A 19903-nucleotide genomic window follows, 5' to 3' on the forward strand; every position below is an offset into this window, starting at 1 on the left:
AAATGCATGATAAAATTATTAGCCAATTCAGTCTTTGGTCGTTCCATCTGCTTGAATCCAGGTTTATAATAGTGAAAGTCTGCTATTCATCCCATGCCAGATGTCATTGCCAGATGAGAGACAGAGAGAGAGAGAGAGGTGTCCTGAATGTTCTTTCTCTTTAATCGAATCCGCCTATAGAGACAGTCTCTCAAAAACCTCCAATCAGTACATCTAGGAGACAGATGTGCCTGGCACATGGTAGACTTTAGTAAATATTTGTTGCATGAATTATGAAGCCAATACAAAACACGGGGATGCCAACCTCTTAAAGGAGGCAAAGCTAAGAGAAACCCAAAGATACTTTTGGCACGTTTTCGGCCACCGTTTTCTGAGAGCGTAAACACCGTGGCGGTCAGCATCAGCCCATTAGCAGGCAGCACATGGCGGCCTAGGGCTGCTGGCCCGGAGCATGGCTAACGGGCTTTGGCTAGGTGCCCGTGCCCCCGCTTCACCCGGGTGACCCCGAGAGGCAGTTGTCCTCTCATCTCTGAGACGGGGAGGCAGAGGCATCCAGGGAGTCGGTAAGACTGTGGTGAACGAGCTGGGCCAGGCCAGGGGCGGCACCCGGGAAGTGGCAGGTGTGACTTCAGGAGGTGCTGCCGTGGGTCAGGCACCGGGGCGGCAGGGGCGCAAACCCCCCACTTTGAGGCTTCCTGTTTTTATGAGACCCCCATAGGGGGACAGATGCCTTCCTGCTTGGCCCCGTCCTCCACGGGGCTGAGGCAGACTCATTCACAACCAGGCCTCCTGGCTCTGCACAAAGCCCCCCGTGGGAAGCAACAGCCCTGAGGCTCAGGAGCAGGGCATCTCCTACCTCACATGGAGACTTGCACATCCCGAGTTTGCAGAACCTTTCCATCCCAAGTCCCTTCACCCCTAGCTTCAGCATCGTGACCATAGACACCAGGACAGGAGAGCCATGTGCCTTCTGCTGCCCCCCTACAGGACACAGGTCCTTTCCTCCATCTTCCCTGAGGACAGGGCTGGGAACGGGGCTGTGCCTGCAGCTCCACCCGGGCAGCCGGCCTCACCACTCCCTGGCTGGGCTCACAGGGCACTCAGCTCACCTCTTCCCAGTGGAGCCAGAGCACCAGTCAGGGGCGGGAGGAGTGAAGGAGCTGGTGGGCCTGGTGCGCAGCGTGAACGCTGCTTCCTTCTGGGCTCCATCAGTCTGCTCGTTCCACCAGCAGGCACAACCCTGTGCGGAGCTCTGGGGTGGGGAGGACGGGGAGAGGGAGGACCCCAGCCATCCCTCCCCTTCATGTCCCTCTGCCTTAACTCCACGACACACTGCTGCGGCGTGGAGTCCCCCACACTTGGTCCTTAGCGTCTGGTTCCCAAAGCCTCCTAGTCATGTGAGAAATGCTTATTTTGTCCCAGCAACTTGGGGATGGGAGGTCCACCAGCCCCAGATTTTCTTGAGTGTGCACTAAGGAACATGCCTCCAACTCCTGGAAACTGCCACCTGCAGACTGAGGATCTTTCCAGAATCTAGGGACAAGGTCTAGAATGACCTGAGACCACACAGCACACGTCGACCACCCTACAGAATCCACCTGTCAAGGTGCCTGAGACATCCACATCTGAGCTGCCTCTTCCTGGGGAATGTTCCGAGTGAGCCATCCTCTTACACCCTGGGGCCGCTGGGGCATCCCCCACCCCAAAAAGTCCCTCTGACGTCACCCCTTCTGTGAAGCCTTCCCTGACTGCCCTGTGCCCACAGCTTCCTCCTCTGAACCTCACGGACTCAACGGGATGCACTGAACCTTCAGCTGGCACAGCCACCCCCCAGGAGGCTGTGAAGCCCCGTGGAGGCCCCCTCCTTCCTGCTCAGACTCTCGGTGCCTTGCTGAATGCCCGAGCCAGAGCAGGTGCTCTGTGAGACAGCTGCGCAAACACGTGCAAGCCCCTGGGACTCTCTGGCATGACGTCAAGCCCAGAGCAGGGCCGGTCCCACCAGGGCGCTCTCGCATAGCACTTCCCTGCCCTAAACACCCCTGGCCCATTCTGAATGGCATCTTCATGCCTCCGTAAGCTGTGCAATCTGATTTCGGCTTCCCGGACAGCCATGCCCTGTGCTGAGCTGGTGAGTCTGGGACGCTCCTCACGCCTGGGGAGGACAGGCAGGCATGAGGATGTGTCACGAACATAAACCTCGACGCTGGCTAGGAGCCTGTGATCCAAGACACTTCAGGGAGGCGGCCTTTCCTCACCCTGAATCCATACCTGGTTGCTGAAGCCCCGGGAGCGGAAAGGGGCTAGGAGAGGACGGCCGTGGTCCCTGTCTCCCTGGCAAGACCTTTCTGAGCTCTGCGAGCCTAACACCCCATATGCCGTGGGCTGTCCACCCGCCAGGTGGTGAAGCCCCCTGGGGCCCCCGTCAGTGGGCCGAAGCCCTGCGCAGGGTGCACCAAGGGCCAGGGTGGCCGCCACGAAAAGGATATGATTCTCCAGTGGACATCCAGCTTGCTGTCGATCTCCAGGCCGCGGGCTTCCTGCCTCTCTTCCTCCAGCTGCTGCGGATTTGCAAACTGTCCCTTCTCCCCAGGGGATTCTGGGAAACTCTCAAAGTTGAACTTGTCCACTTGGATGGCCATTCTAAGAGAAGGGGGAAACAGCAGAGAATTAATCAGCAGGGCAGTGTCTTCTGCTGGCTGTTGGAGAAGCTGCACGTGCCAGCGTGAGGCCGTATAATGAATCATCATCAGTAATTCATAACGGGTTCACTCCAAGAAGAGGAAATAATAGACTCCCAGGGCAGCACTGGCCTCGGAGCTGGTTCAACACACAGTCTAGAGCTGGAGACACAGCCAGAGATCCCAACCTCAGAGAAGACTCACCCACCCTCAGAGAAAATGACATTTCTGGACCAGGATGAGGCAGACAGGACACAAAGTGGAAAAGGGGAGTGGACTAGAGTCATTTAACCCTGGGGACCCCAAATGCCCCCTCAGCAGCGCCTGTCCTGTCACCTCCTGCTTCACCCTTGGCCGCATGTCTCACTCCCACCCATCCCCTCCCGGCCCCCGCACCCAGAACCTTGTACGTGACACCCTCCCCTTGAGGTTCCTGCTCAACTATTACATCCTCTACGAAACCTCCCCGCCTGCTGGCTGTATCCAGCCCTCTCCACCTTCCGGCAGCTTCCAGAACACACCAGCTCTTCCTACCTTAGCCTTAGCGCCCACTGCTCCCCTGAGGCTCCGTTCTGGAGGCTGGAGCTTTAGGAAGGTCCCCCGCTTCTCTTCACCCCAGCTCCGTAACACCATGAATCTCTGCCACGGTGTGTATCGTAAACACCGTAAACACCTGTTTGTGGGCTTCAGTGTCTGGATTCTACTAGAATGGAGCTCCCTGGGGGTGGACGTGTGCATGGCCGCATCACGGCTTCCTGGGCCTGGATAACGCCTGGCAGGCCACAGCAACGCAGCCAACAACTCCCTAAACAAACGAACAAGTGACCTGGAGGCCAATGCTCACCTCTGCCCCCATCTCGCAGCTGCCTCACCTCTGTACCTGGTCCTTGTTCCACTGCGCCCCCTGACCCTATGGGACCTGGCCTGAGGACAGCCCACAGCACACGGGTGCTCTGATCGGCTGCTCACAGCGGCCTCCACTCCCTACCGTGACCCTCACGTCGGCAGAGGCTATCTCACTGCTGCTTGAAACCCTGCTTCTTGGCACAGAAGCGAGCATACAGGAGGTACTTGGTAAAGGTGTGGCACATGGATGGATGAAACGAGAGGGAGGAGGTTGCTTCCAGCGAGGCGCCCAAAATTCTGCCTCTGACCGAAACACAGAGAGTCAGTGAGTCAGAGGATCGGAGCGGACGTGCTGCATCATCGCAGACTGCCTCGGCCCAAACCTTCAGCCAAGCCCCGCATGCTCTAAGGGGCCTTTGGGGCCGTTCCCTGGAATAAGCAGGAGGGACTGCTGTTCAGTGCAGGGGGTATGTGTAGAAGGCTGACCCCCCACGGGGAGATCCTGAGAACCCTGGCAGCTGGAGGAAGCTCTTGAGCGGCCAATAAACACAGGGCCTTCACCGGGAGGTGATCGGAGCTCCGCTGCCCTGGAGAATGAGAGCCTCATATGTCCGCAGAGAATACATGGCATTTCGTAGCAAGAACTCTGTCTGAAAGCTACAGTGGCTCTCCTTTCTGACTCAAAAAGTAGATAGGCTTCCTGAAAAAGGTGGGAAAATAGTAAAAAAGCATAAAAAAGAAAAATAGGATTCAGTCCTACACTCTAATTATGATACCTTACTTCTAGAATCTTTTTCTAAGTATCTGTATTTAAATGTAGTTTATGAGTATATATACCTGTAAGCAACCATATGCCTCGCTTTATTCATGTGCACACACGTAAATATATGCTTACACTACGCTACACCTTGTTTTACTTTCAGAGCACTCTGACCACTTTCACATCACCAAAAATCAGTCTGCAGGATGTCCTGCCACGCGGCCATGCCACGCTTACTTAACAATCTCCCTACTTTCAGACTCTCAGGTATTTTCCAATTTTAAAAAAATTACATCTGTATCTTTGGGGTAAATCCCCAGCAGTGCAAAGATACAGATGCAATGAAATGCCGGGACACCTGCACCCCAATGTTCACAGCAGCAATGTCCACAATAGCCACACTATGGAAGGAGCCTCGGTGTCCATTGAAAGACGAATGGATAAAGAAGCTGTGGTCTCTGTATACAATGGAACATTCCTCAGCCATTAGAAACGACAAATACCCACCATTTGCTTCAACGTGGATGGAACTGGAGGGTATTATGCTGAGTGAAGTAAGTCAATCAGAGAAGGACAAACATATGGTCTCATTCATTTGGGGAATATAAAAAATAGTGAAAGGGAATAAAGGGGAAAGGAGAAAAAATGAGTGGGAAATATCAGGGAGGAAGACAGAACATGAGAGACTCCTAACTCTGGGAAACGAACTAGGGGTGGTGGAAGGGGAGGAGGGCGGGGGGTGGGGGTGACTGGGTGACGGGCACTGAGGGGGGCACTTGACGAGATGAGCATTGGGTGTTATTCGATATGTTGGCAAATTGAACACCAATAAAAAATAAATTTATAAAAAAAAATTACTCCTGACAAAAATCCTAAACATCTTTGTGCTTTAATTTCCCGCCTGCACTTGTGCTGTGTGTGGAGCCTGTGTCCAGGAGCAGGGACTGAGTCCAGGGCGGGGAAAGGTCAAGGCTGGCAGGTGGAGTGCGAGCTCCTTCTCAGAGAGGCTCTCACCGAGGCGCGTGCCCCGGGCAGGAGGGTGCTGCCCATGCCCTGCGCCCCTGCCAAGACTGGCCATGATGGATTTTCAGAGGCAAAATGCTACCTCACTGATGTTTTAATTGGCAGGTCAGAATTGCTCCTGAGATTGAACATTCTTTCAGAAGCTTCATTAGCCATTTTTGGTACATACTTTGCTTCTCCTGCGAGGTGTCTGTGTGTGCAAGAGGGCGTCGGATTTCCCACTCAGCCCCGGCTCTGCCCACGCCCCTGCTCAAAGGGGGCTGAAGCAAACGAGTGCTCTCTTCAAGCAAAAGGTCAGAATGTTCCCTAGGTTTCACTAAAAAGGCCAAATTCAGTTCATCACTTGATAGATAACCCAAAACAACTAATAACCTTCATCTTTGAAACGGGTTTGGAAACACTCCGGAGACCAGGCTCTTCCTGTTGGACACGGAAGGAGAGAAACCACCCGGGACTCCGCATCCTCAGGGTCGGGACACACACCAGACACTCTGGCCGCTGGGGTGAGATGTGTGTGATTTTCTGAAGGGCTTTTTTTTTTTTTTTTTTTTTTTTTTTAACAATTTCTGATCATGTAAGCATCAGACCCTATCACCTCCATAGGGACCCAATCCCTTGATGAAATTATAGTCAGGTGTGCCCACAGAACAGAAGGGGAAGGAAACACAACACGTAATGGACGCTTGCTATGCGCCACACCTGGTGCTGAGAACTTCATACAAACATTCATCTGATCTTACAGCAAGCCTAAGGATCAGCGTGGTTCGCTCTCTTACACACGTGATGAGCTCTGTGAGCTTTAGCCACTGCCCCACATCAGGAGCCTGCCACGCAGACCCAGCGCTACTGTTTTTGTTTTCGGCTTCATCTGGCTCCCTCTTGCTCAGAGAGACCATCTAAAGGGAAGTCATCTTTTGCTCATGCTGTGTGCAGAGCTGGCATGGGATGCAGACCCAAGGACAGCAAAGCCCGCTGCCACGTGAACAAAATACCCCTCCAAAAATTGCCTGTGACATGCAATGCTGGTGAGCGTCCTGAAGGCAGCATCGCTCCTGTCCCACAGATGGTAATGCTGAGGTACAAGAAGCTGAGTAACCCACTGGGGTCACCCAGCTCAAAATCCTAGAACCAGAATACCAAGTCCGGGGGCCAAGGGTTATTTCCCCAAGTCACAGGGAGTACCACTGGCCTTGACATCTCTATGTGGTCTCAGAGCACAGCCCCTAGGCATCACCATCCCCTCCGTCATCCTCCCTTCTAGGACGAGGAAGACAACATGTGGCTGGTAACCTGTTCTCCTAGAGCTGAGTCTTGATGCATGAACTCTCTGCCTGCTGAGACCTGCTGCATTACGTGAAGCGGCACGGAGAACCAGCACCATCGGAGGGGACCTCTGCCTCGGTGTCTGGGCAGGTGCCCTTGCTCTGAGTCCAGCTATGTAACTGGCTTCAGCCATCATGGCTTTAGGCTGTTGCTCTCATCAGGAAGCCATGTAGATGGGGGACAGCTCTGAGGATGGGAGCAACTGGGGAGATGTGCACGGAAGCACCAAGGTGGCTGCAGGTAGAGGAGAGACAGCCCTGGGTTCAGAGCATGACCTTGAAACGCAGTTGGTGGTACCTAGAGGGATGGCTGAGGGCTCCCACGTTCTCATGCAGGCACGGGGCTACCATCAGCAACGGCAGGGATCAGCTTCACGCCCTGGATGACTTCACATCTACGCTCTCAGTGAGCAAGCACTCTTCCTAACAAGGAAGCGACAAAACCCTAAGGAATCATGAGAGCCACGGGACTCCCATGAGCCTGTTGAGGATGACTTGCCGGGCACAGCCCTCCTCACTCAGGTTTAAGCTCAAAACCACGTGAATCCTTTTTATCTGGGGTGAGGCCACACAAATCAGAGCATATTCGTACAAACCTCCACACACACAAAAAGTATACAAAAAATAATTCAAAAACATGGCTGGTCCTCGGGCAAATCACAGCAAAATTGGAAAACATGATCTTCAGAAGTGATAAAGAAAATGACAGGAGAGTAGGTTCTGGGCACAGAACCCGAGGTAAGCGCACCTGCCCTCTGTGGGGCCCCTGGAGCCCAGCGGGCGGTGGCAGCGGCACGGCCTTCACTGGAGGCTCTTGTCAACACAGAAATCATCCTTCACATGCCTTTCTGCCATGATGGCTCTGTTGTTTTTGTTGTTTGTTTCCACTTAAAATTTTTTTCATTACGCTGTGTGTACTGTGTTGTACACCTGAAGCTAGCTTAATATATGCCAATTATACTTCAATTATAAATGCCCAGTAAATGGGCAGAGGGTGGAAGGACCTTTCTCTTGTTTAGCCATTGGCTGACCCAGCGGGCAATCTCTAGGGCTAGGCGGCCAGCTCTACGCCAGGGCCTTCTTAGTGGTCTGGGTGTCTTCCATGGACCCCTCACCCTCTCTAAACCCAACCTCGTCTCCTCGAGTGGGGAGAATGCCCATTGGCTCACTGGTCACTCAATGAGGAAGTCTGATGGCAGGTGTAAATGTGCTTGCCATTTTGCCAGGGTTCACCTGAATTCGTTGAAGGGATCAGGCTTGAATCACAGATGTGGGGAGAGGCCCAGGCCCCACACGCATCTGCCAGGACAACACTCCTTCGGATCTTAGATCACGACATCCCAACATCAGCCCTGCACAAGGCTTGCCCAACTGCACAAACACTCATGGCACATTTCCTCCTGGAACATAATTCCACCTCACCAGGTCTCGCATGGTGTGCAGGACACTGCAGCTCAGATTCTCCTCTCAGACAGGGCCAAACTCCACCTTGTGAAGGTTTTGTGTGATTAAATAAGATGGTAGACACAAAACGGTCAGCCCAGCGCCCAGGACGCAAGCAGCCCTGGATAAATAGCAGATGTTGCCATGGCGCTTAATCCCAAGTCCCAGATGAAGAGCCCAGGGACCTGCACAGCCACAGAAATCACCTCCAGCCTCCTATGGAACGGCAGAGACTCTCCATTCAAATGCACTCGTGAGTCTCCCTGCAGCATCCGGGGAGTGCTCCCCGGCCTGCCCACCAGACAGCCCCTACCACTACTCCATTCTGATCATCTTCGATGAGTTGGAGTTAAATAAAATTAATACTACTACTGAATGCCAATTTTCATGTTTAATTTTATGGCCGAATGTGACAATGATAGTCAAGAGTTGGCACTAGAAAAAGGTGCTGTGATTTTTGAAGAGTCTATATAAAAGCGGTGATTTTTAAAATATCATATGATTCAGTCTTTGAACAGCTGATAACCTCACCAGGGAAGTCATAATGATGACATTTAAATACAAATCAAGGAGTCGGATTTAGGAGGACTATCCACATATAATTAAATTGAACTTTCATTGGGAGATAATTGATAGTTATAACACTGGTATTCTAAATTTATGTGCTGCATCACATGGGCGTCTGCTTGACTAGACCAGCCTATTCAGTTTGATAATGAAGTACAACCCAAGAGAAAGGAAGCAGTCAACCTTGAGGAGACATCCATCCTGACCGAGGAGGGGCCTTAAGCCACCAGAAAATGGCATGAACACTGACATCTGGATCACACCCAAAGAATGTAATTTTCTCCTTAAGCCCTCACAGATCAATTACAATGAAGAAAAACCCTCCCTTATTATTATTATTTTCTAAAGATTCATTTACGTTACAGAGGGGAAGAGGAGTGTGTGTGTGTGGGGGGGGAGAGACTCTCAGCAGACTCCCCGCTGAGCTTGGAGCCCAACGCAGGGCTGGATACCCCCCTGCTGCCTGAGATCACAACCCAAGCCAAAATCAAGAGTCAGATGCACAACCAACTGAGCCACCCAGGCACCCCCTTTCCTTCTTATTTTTAATTGAAGAGAAAAGATACACTGGATTCTAAAAATCAAAGCCCAGCACAATCCAATCAGAGCATCACCAGGGATTGTGCCCAGCACAGGCCACCTGGCTGCCATCAGCAGCCCTGAGAGGGATTAAATCCATAGGTAGCAAAAATGATGTACCTGAGGTCACAGAGATGGCAAATGGGAGGTGGCAAGTTCCTGACCAGACCCGCAGAGCCTGCAGCCTGGGGCAGGCGGTGACGGGAGGGGTCCAGAGAGGCATCCCCGCTCTCCCGAGCTCCAGGGACGCAGCTGCCGGGTGCTGGGAACTGAACACCGTCCACATGTTAACAGGGGCCTGACGCACCTGCAGCCAGGTGTCTGTGCCGCTTCGGGGCTCGAGGGCTGGATAGGTGTGGGCTCAGCTTACAAACAAGCCTGAGCCTGGGGGTCAGTTTGCTCCATGCACAGGCTGGAAAGTCACTAGGACGCGCCCACGTCAGGTAGACAGAGGCCCAGGCTCTTTCAGCAGTAAAGTCCAGTCTCTGAGGGGTTTGGTTGGTCTGAATCTCACATTCCTCATCGTAAACTGGAGGTGTTTGGGACCCACCTACCTCTCTGCTTTGGATTCTGTGAGCTCGGGGAGGGCCGGGGGCGGGGATTCAAGTGGCAGTCAGGTGACAGCGGCCTCTCACTGCCCAGACAGCTTCTCAGAAGAGTGACTGTCTGGTCTGAACACCCTGATTCCTTAATCAAGGTCCAGCTGGTTCCACAGGAGAGCAGGACCAGTGAAGACACCCCCACATGGCACCAAGAAAGCTCCTGTAGACACACAATCTCATTCTATACTCAACACACCCATTTTACAGAGAGGTGAACTGAGCTCACACGAGGAGAAAGAGCCCACCGCAGACACCAGGTGCGAGGACGGAAGCCAGACTCTAAGCCCGGTCTCCTGCTCTCCACAGGGGACCTGCACTCACGGGCTCACTGCCTTACACGCTGCCCTTGCCCACCTCGCCCCACCTTCCTCTTGCCCTGGAAGACCCAGCCGGACACGGCCTTCTTGAGAGGTCTCCCGGCCCGCCCACCCCGCTTTCCAAGCCTCTGAGGCACCTAGCTGTGTCTCGTCTGGGATCACTGGCACCCATGCCCACCCCACACCCAGGACGGAAGCAGGTCCAGCTGCTGCGCCTCCATGGGGCTGCACAGGCCCTGTGACTGCTGGTAAGGGGGTGGGTGCTGAACGGTCGAAGTTTGCATGGGCTGCCTCAGAACACCCCTATGTGCAGACACTTCTTTCATAAACATGACATGTATATATTCTGTGTAAGAGGGCAAAAGTTGAAGTGACACTCCCAGGCTCAGAGACACGGCCCCAGGCCCGTGGCAGAGAAGCCAGGCTTACCATGTGGCAGGTACGGGGCAGCCCCGTCTACCGTGGCCCCCATTCTTGGAAGCCCAACCCCTGCGGTTCCGTATATGAGCACGTATTCTAGGAGCTGTAAGGACCTTCCTCAGCACAGACGACAGGGCTCGGGAAGAGGAGAGACCCACCTCATGTCATCGGGCTGCCAGCCACCCTCCTCTCTGCCCTGCAGGAAGCAGAGTGAGGTCCAGGCTCACTTGTCACTGGTTTCCCTGCCCCCGGCCTCCCGCAGAGGCAGCTTTCCACTCCTAACAGGGCCGGCTGCCCCTCCTGGATCCAGGTGGCCACGGGTCCAGAGAAGGCAGGAAGAAGCCAGGCCCGGTGCCTCCCACGGCCTCGGCAGTGCCACGTGAAGAGGCAGGAGTCCAGGTCAGCAGACGGGAGTTCATGCCCTGACCCCACTCCTGATGAGGTGTGGGATCCAGGGCAGGTCACCTCACTGGGAGGCCCCACGTGGACAGAGGAGCACGGGCTCTGCAATGACACTGACCCGAGTCCTAACCCATCGTCTGTCACTGTGAGCTCTGCGGCCAGAGGCCAGTTACCTGAGTGTCCCCAGGCCTCAGTTTCTGCATCTGTAAAATGGATACCCTCCCTTGCAGTGTGAGTCAGGATTGTGGAGAATTGATTTGAACCCCTCTGGCATATAATTTGGGCTAAAAATTTATAACTATTACTTTTCGGGGCAAGTAAAATGTTCTAAGACGGATTGTGGTGATGGCTGCACAGCTCTGTGACTGGCTAAAAAATCGCTGAGGGGTACACTCTAAATCTGCGAATTATAGGCTTCGTGGATCGTATCTCAATAAGCCGATATCAAAGATTACAGCTATTAAGGGAGTCACCATACTAAAGATCAAATGGGATAGCATTTATGAAGACTTTGTGAAGCATAAAAATGCCAGAGAAGCACGAGGTACTTCTGTTCACTCACCGTCCTGAGTTCACAAACCACATGTCACCGAGACAAGCGAGGAAGTCTGAGCCTCCCGCCATAGCCTCGGCCCCACGCAGGCCAGGCTGTTTGCTCCCATGGGGCCTCCTCCGTGCTTGGCAGCCCCGGCCCAGATGGGTACTGGGAACCTCACCCCAGATAAAGAGCCGCTCCATGGCTTCGGATTCTCGGGTCTGTGTCCCCTCTGCGTTCCGTGAGCCCACGGGGAGCTCCGCGGCGGACAGCGCCGGGCCGGCAGGGGCCTGTCCTCTCCATGACGCATTAGAAATCATTCCCAAGTTTCCCCCGGTTGGCTCGTTTCTAAGGACAGGCTTTGGGTCCTTCTCCAACACTCTTCACAGACTACTCCGGAGAAATTTGCTCTACGGCTAAAATACTTCTCCGACTCCTGACTGGTTTTCTGCTAGTCTCCTCGAGTCTCAAACAGCTGGTTCTGCCTGGGTCTGCCTCCACTCAGCTGCTCCTTTGGGCCAGTCCCTGAGCTCTGCCCCGGCCTGGCCAGGAAGGAAAATTGTCCCACCAAGCGGCTGGGAGCAGCACGTGAGCTCATCGAGGTGCCTGGGCCATGGCACACAGCTGGTGCATAATCAGCGTTGGCTCTCTCCTGCTCTTTGAACCATAGCAGAAAATAAGCCATGTCGGTGATTCTCTGCCTTCTGTGGCTGAGAATCTGGGTGATGCTCTGCTTTTTGCAAAGGTCACGCTGAGCTCAGGGAGGGCGGCAAGAGGTGGCCTCGGCAGCTGCAAGTGGCATGAGAACAAAACCTCTTCCCAGCTGCTTCTAAATTCGCTTGGGTGTCCTGCTGGATTCAAAGAGGGGGGTCAAGAGCAACAGTGTGACGGTCACAGAGCCTGCGTCCCCTCTGTCACTCTGGCCTCCTGACTCTACAGCTGTGGGTGCCACAGCAGGCTCCACTGACCAGGATTGGGCCTCCCGGTGCAGCTGCAGGGCAGGGATGGCTCCCGTGGACCACAGGCCAAGGGTCACCTGACTAGCGCTCCCTGAGGCTCCACCAGCTAACGTGTGAGGGGTGGACACAGCATTAGTCACACTGTGGCTCACACAAGGATGCCACCCAGGGGCACCCGGAGGGCAGGAGCCTGGAGAACCCATCCCTGGGGTGAGCTGGACGGTATTCAGAGGACAGCTGTCATGCTGGTGGCCCCAAACGCAGCACATGGGGCCAGAAGGGGGATGAGCACAGGTCCACCCACTCTGGGAGACACGGGCAAACTGTTTGGTTTGTGATGGAGACTGAGGGTGCTATGACGCAGGGATGCTCAGGACGCTGCCACAGTGTGGGAACGGGATGGCTAATCTGGCCTAAGAATGTCCGGGAGGGCTGGAAAGAAACGCTGGCCAAGCTGGGGCACGCAAGATGGAGAGGGCCCCAGCATCCCTTGCAGAGAGCTGGATGTGACAGGGCAGGAGAGCTAGCAAGGGAACCTGCAATGTCAACACAACAGGACCCAGGGAACTGGAAAGGGACAGAGCCAGAGAGGTCAGCAGGGGCGGAACAAGGAGGCCCTCATAGCCTCATTAGGGAATGTGCCTATCTCCTCCGCTCCGCCCCACCAGGCAGGAGACCCACGCTGAGAAGACAGGGAAGGCTGGTTTTCAGGAGATGAAGTCAGAACAGTTAACACAGAAACGCAGCAGCCAGAGGGGGAAAGAACACTTGCTGGGCATTTGCGATGACCTCCCATGTAATCCCAGGAACAGGTTTTATTATCTTCCCAGAGCCATCAAGGACACTGAGGCCAGGCAAGGACCAGCTGCAAGCGTCCTCCTGCAGGGCCCAGGTGCACACGGTGGCCAGTGGGAGTGGCCAGAGGCCCCCCACCCGCACCCAGGAGCATCCACAGCGAGGCACCAGCTCCTCCCTCCAGTCCAGGTGACAGCTGGGACACTCCTCAGCAGCCAGAGCCCAGGGCCCAGGTCTAAGACTCCAAGGTGAGAAAGCAGCCCTCCCGGGTAGGGTCAGGTGCATCACTAAAGACCACACGACACAGGGCTGTGAGAGAATGACCAGAAGGGGGAGGGCTCCGGGAGCAGAGGCAGAGCCGGGATGCTCGCCTGCACAACCCCAGGCCCAGAGAAACCGAGAGGAGGAGAGAGGAAAAAGGAACATCTCTGGCAGTTTTTTCCCCTGGTACATCGCCAAAGAAAGCTTGCAAGAGAAATACATGGAAATATTTTTGACATCTGGATTTAAGACAGACCGTGGCGGTTTCCCTCATCAAGCTAATCAGAAGCAAAAGAACCAACAGCGTTAAATGACCCTAAAATAGCTTCTGTAGAGCAGCTACAGATGGATCAGATGGGGAAACCGATCAGAACGCAGGGTAGGGATCCTGCTACACCACCCATTTCAAAGGTAAATGAAAATATACTGAACATGCCAAAGGACATGTTTCAATTATCCTCCCTGGAAATAAAGATTCCCTTGAATAAAAATGTTCCTGTTAAATGGAGCTGAACCTATAAAAATCACCGTGTGGTTTTCAGCCCTTTGGGACAGAAATCTTCCTATGTTCGGACGCATATTCCCCTACCTTGCACGGGACGTGTGCCTTGGGAATGGGGGCTCTTGGTAGGGTCCACACCTGTGCAGCGTGTCTGCACCTGTGCAGTGGGTCCCTTACCAAGGACTTCCTCACGGGCCAGTTCCCGCCAGGATGTCCACCATCTCACTAGCAGCCCAGGTGATAAGTGTCGTCATAGAAGAGTCTGAATCCTACAGAAGAGAAGGCTGGGACTCGGGCCACAGAGTAGCATGTGTGGGAATTGGGGGCAGAGGAGCCGGGGCACGGCATGCATCCAGGGGAGCCAAGTCTCCTCGCATCACAGGGATGCCCAGAAAGGATCACAGGTGGCCTGGCAGACGCCAACCAGGCCCCAGGGCAGAGCCCAGAAGTGCATGAGTCACCTCTGCGGACTCTATTCTCTTGCCAGAAGCCAGTGTTCTTGCTCACGCTGTGCCTCAGGAGTGTCCTGAACATTGAGCCTCAAGTCTGTCACCTGTAAAATGAGCATATTACCTGTCGAAAAAGAGGTGATCTGTGGATTAACTAGGACAGTGAATGCTTAATAAGAAAGCCTTTTTTTTTTTTTTTTTTTAAATAGGAAAGCTTTTTTTTTTAGGAGTTCTAGCTCTTATATTACTATTGTCACTACAGCTGTACTTTGCACTGGCACCTCGAACTCAATGTATCCCAAACCAGACACATGCTCCGCCAGAGCCTGCTGTCCTCTGGCCCTTCTCACTCTACAGCACTCCTGCTTGGCCTGACGACTCCTTCCCCTTTCCCCCCCAGGTCTAGGCAGACTTGCCCCTGCCTCCTCCCCACACCCCAGGCCAGGCCTCCTGCCTCCTTCCACGTGGGCTGCCTGCCAGCCCCGTCCCCCTCTCCCAGAGCCCTCTACCTTGTACCCAGGAGACGGGACACCATGTATACAAATGCCCTGGATCTAAAGGGCTCCCACTTGCCTATGGTGGGGGTGGCAATGCATAAGACAAGTGGATGTAGATCCTAGAGGATCTCTGGTACTACTAGGTGGTTTCCTAGAGCTTCCAGTGCTTTCTTTAGACAAAGGGGCCAAGGAGGTTTTGCAGAAGGGAGGCAGCAGTCATCCCTGTGCTTGCAGAAGGAACCAGATGGAAAGGTAGAGAGGGAGGGCATCACCAGCGACAAGGCCAGTTGAAGCCTAGTCCAGTGGCCATGGCCCAGATCCAGATGAGAGCTGTCATCAGAAAAGTGAAGTTCCCAAGCTATGGAATTCTCAAAGGGACTGACAAATCACAAATTGTCTCAGTATCATCTGTGTATAAAGCAGCATTTCTGTGGCCATCAACAAACAGCAGAAACACAAACTATCTTTACAGAACACAGATGTAGAATTAAGGGAGATTTCCTTTAGCAAATAAAAATTAGAACACATTTTCTAAATGCCAAAATTCTTTCCAAGAGGCAAAAGTGCCAGGGAGGAACGAACTTTTTAAAACAGAAACCCCTGGGCAGCCCCAGTGGCGCAGCAGTTTAGCACTGTCTGCAGCCTGGGGCATGACCTGGAGACCCGGGGATTGAGTCCTGCGTTGGGCTCCCTGCATGGAGCCTACTTCTCCCTCTGCCTGTGTCTCTGCCTCTCTCTCTCTCTCTCTCTCTCTCTCTCTGTGTGTGTGTGTGTGTCTCTATTAATAAATAAAATCTTTAAAGATAAAAATAAAAAACAAAAAATAAAAAATAAAATAGGAACCCCTAACAGGTATGTGGCTCTCATCTGGCCAGGCCCAGCCGGGTCTGTGAGCAGAAGTCAGTGGGACACTTGGTGGCCCAGCCCAGCCTGAACCAGGTGCACGTGTCTGGGGAAGCTGCGAGCAGGCCAGGTAGTCACAGGGACAGGGCAGGGCGGGACCTGGACACCTCAGAATGATGCCAGGACTATAATGTGGCCCTGGGTGCAGCACGCAGCCCCAGAAGGGCCTCGGGAGGGTGTGGTACCCTCAGGGTCACATGCTGCATTAACGGAAGGGGTTGGAGAGGCCAGATGAACACAGGCACTAGCGAGGAGGCAGGGGCAGCGATCCTGGTAAAGACCCTGGCCCAGAACCCAGGTGGGAGGAAAAACAAGTGAGGGCCTTAATTAGCCCTATTTCCATAAGTGGCTATTCTGGTAAAGTCCTTGGTTAGGACCCCACTAGAGGCGTCACTAAGACAGCAGCAACACACAGAGGGGGTCACATCCCGATAAACCCACCCTGAGTTGAAACTACCTTAAAGTCAAAATGCATGTACACACCCAACCTACTGACCCCCGTGTCTGCACCGCACCTGCCTTCACCATGCCCACAGCACTCACAGGAGCAGACAGGTGGGCAACACCACCCAGCACAAAGCCTGTTACAATCAGGGGTTGACCATCTCATGTAACATATGGAATCCCACAGGCAAAGAGGCAGGATGGCTGTGTGGGCACAGAATGCCTTATAGTGTGTCCACCGTTGGCCCACGTGATTGCTGGCTGACTGGGAGCTGCGGCCGCTGTCCCTACCCTGTGCCATGAGAGAGGGCCATCCTGCACATCACTAGTCTGGGAAAAGGTCCACATTCCAAATACCAGTATGGTTTCTACTACATGTGCATCCCTTCTGCACGATCGCATGGTCGAAAAATCTAAGTCAAATGGTCACGAGGTGGGGAAGGATCTGGACCAGCCTCCACCTGCTGCCTGGCACCGATGAAATGGCTCTGAGGACCTTCTCCACAGCCTGTGCAAGCCCTGGAGTCCAACCGCCTCCTGCTGTGGGCACACCATGGCCCGCCATACCCACACTTCCACACCATGCCACGCCACACTCATGCCCATGCAGCACTCTGCTGACCGGCCCACCCTCACCTGGCTGAGTCACCTTCTAACCACCTCCTCCCTCACCCTCTGTGCTTCTAGCAGTTTCTCTGAAAAGTGTCTACTAAGAAGATCAGATCTGAGTGCCTATTTCTCCCCATGTGATGAACAGAGACCTATCTGTCCTCACCTTCCTGGCACAAGGCATTGTGCCTGACACGTGGGTGCTGATGAAAATGCTGGCAGAAATCTTTTTATGGCTAGAGCACTGTCCCCCCAGACAGAAGCACTCAGTACAGAGTTAACTGGTATCCATGAAATGCCCCCATCTTGTTAACGAAGTGCCTCAACCATACTAAATCAGTGGCCATTAGTTAATAATAAAAAAAAAGTGCTGCTGCATATAATTTCATATTTCATTGATTCTAAGTTAAAGCTCTTATTCCCCACATTAAATGAGGAAAACACACAGGAACAGGAAAAAGATGTCCCTGCACAAACTTGAAAGGTGCACGCCAAGCTTGGGGACAGGGGCAGGGCCAGGGTGCAGCCTGTCCTTCCATCCCGAGCCCTGAGCTCAGTGCAGGGTGATGAACGGAGCTCTCGGGGCTGCAGAGACGAGGAAACCTGGGTTTGCATCCTAGCTCCACCTCAGTGTCAGTATCATCTTGGGTAAATCATTTGGCCTTCTGGAGCATTTTCTCGCTGTAAAAATAAGGATGACGATGCCAACCGCAGAGTGCAGTAGTGAGTTTTTAAAAAGCCACAAGCCATGCAGTGTGAGTCTATACTCAAGTGGCGGTGGTAGCTGGCATCACTTCCCACCATCCAAAACAACCACCCTGGCACTTAATCCAGCCACAGGGAGACGGGAACTCAGGGGGTCACACAAAATAAAAGCTCCTTAGGAAAGCGTCCAAAGGGCCCCCATCACCTGGGCCCCTGCATCTTCAGGCTTCAGCTGTCATGACTCGCACACACACACGCACATGTGGGCACACACACGCACACTCACACCAGTCCCAAGGGACAGCCTCCTGCTGGGGACTTCAGCATGTCACGAGGCTGGGCCTTGGCTCATGCCTTAGGGACCTGCTTTGTAAGGCCGCTCTGTCCTGTCTCCAAATCCCACCCCGTGAGAACCGCATCCTTGCTACACTGAACGTTAACTAGTGGTTTGTGCCTGTGTTAACGTAGCAGTTTCCTACACGCCTGCTTCACCCCTCTCCATCCACTGGACCATGAATTCTACAGAATGAGGAAACTCTGTCTTATTCCTCCCTTACAGACCTGGAGCTTAAATGTTCAACAAGTGTTTGCTGAATGAATCACTGAAAGCTGCCTTTGATAACCGAATGATCCTAATGCAGCTGAGGGGGGGTCAGCCTTGTCCTGTGTGGCCGCTGAGGCCAGAACGCAGGGAGGAAGGCCACACCGAGCCCTCTGAGCCCGAGCGCAGCCTCCTTCACCCCCCACTGACTACAAAGTCCAGACTGACACAAAAACAGCCCCCTGAGCTCTGGGGGGAAAACACAAGCAGGAGGGCATAGAGAGGAGTCGCACATGACCAGCCCCCGACACAGGGGTGGCCTCCCCTAGTTCCTCTCACTGTCCCCAGGGCGAGCCTGGGATACACCAGGGCTGCAACTCTGATGGAAAATCAGGAAAAGGGGACCCAGAAGTGCCAGGACATGTGTATGTGGGGAGGCAATGCACAAGAGCAGAGGGCCAGAGCAGGGGATCCCTGAGCCAACACAGCAAAGGCTCACCTCCAACATGCACATATACATTTCAGATTCACCTCTGAGTTGTGTGTGCACAGGACGGACCCCCATCAGCACAGCAAGGATGTGGAGAGCTGACGTGAGATTGGAACCACATGTGCAAACACCCCAGCCTGACCCCGAGGGCACGGGGTAGCACAGACCCAGGGTGTGCCGAGGCCAGCTCACGCCAGGCCACAGGAGCCAACTGTTGGCATCTCCCCTCATCGCTGCATTCAGTGGTGCTGCGCTGGTAGCTTGAAATTGGCCACATGGAAGTATGTGCACCACACAGGATGACAAATGGCTATTAAAGATTTCCAGGTCACAAGTGGACAGACCCAAACCGACAGAGCAGAGGCTCGGGGAACAGAGCTGGGGGAGCTAAGATCTTGATCTGCACCCAAAAGTGGGGAGACAGAATTTACAATCGGAGCCTAACGAGGCAGGCTGCCTGCCAAAACCAGCCGTCAGTGTCTCCGGAGGCTTATAAAAAGTAACACTCAGAGTCAGAGTCTACAAAAAATGACATTCGCCATGTCCCAATACAATTTAAAATAACTGCCAGGCAAAAAGCCCCAGGAAAATGTGACCAATTCTCAAGAACCAACGGAGCCAACCCCAAGCTCATCGAAATGCAGGTGATATCAAAGGCTTTATGGGGGCTATTGTAACCACACACCGTGGGATAAAAGAAAACACATTTGGAAGGAATGAAAAAAAAATAAGAATTTACAGTAAAGAAACAGAAAATATTCTTGAAACGAGGCAAAAGGAAATTCTGTTCCTTAAGAATACAATAAAATTTTTGAGAAACCTCGCAAAATGAGTTCAACAGAACAGAAATGACAGGAAATTAAGTGAACTTGAAGACCAGGCTCACAAAAGAAGTACTGATAAACCAGACCTCTCTAAAATTTAAAACTTTAGAAACTCCTCACCACACGTGCTTCTAACAGGAGACTCGTGCCCAGAACTCCCTACTGAGAGCATAACGAACAACCCGACCAAAAATGGGCAGAAGATTGAAACAGATGCTTCACAACACAAGGTGCGTGAATGGGCAGCACCGTGTGAGCGGTCATGGAGAAGCCACCTGGTATCTGCAGTCACCGGCAAGTGCGTGTCCAGACCAGAGGCACACAGCCCGGCTGCACCCAGGACTGGCCATGATGTGCAGGCAGGGCTGCTGGGGTCGGAAGGATCCTGGGGGCCAGGGTAGCTTGGCGCGTCCTCGGACAGTCATGCACG

At 53.5% G+C, this 19903-nt stretch overlaps 1 protein-coding gene across 1 annotated transcript in view; it reads right to left on the reverse strand.

Moving 5' to 3' along the window:
* The window catches only part of TRAPPC9 (trafficking protein particle complex subunit 9), a 544505-nt gene that overhangs the window by 121613 nt on the left and 402989 nt on the right, over positions 1–19903 (reverse strand). The window contains exon 20 of the mRNA XM_072774632.1: positions 2487–2640. Coding sequence (XP_072630733.1) covers positions 2487–2640 — 154 coding nt within the window. The remainder of the gene's footprint in view (positions 1–2486; positions 2641–19903) is intronic.

This window comes from Canis lupus, chromosome 14 (assembly GCF_048164855.1).
Source record: "Canis lupus baileyi chromosome 14, mCanLup2.hap1, whole genome shotgun sequence".
Taxonomy (NCBI): Eukaryota; Metazoa; Chordata; class Mammalia; order Carnivora; family Canidae; genus Canis; species Canis lupus.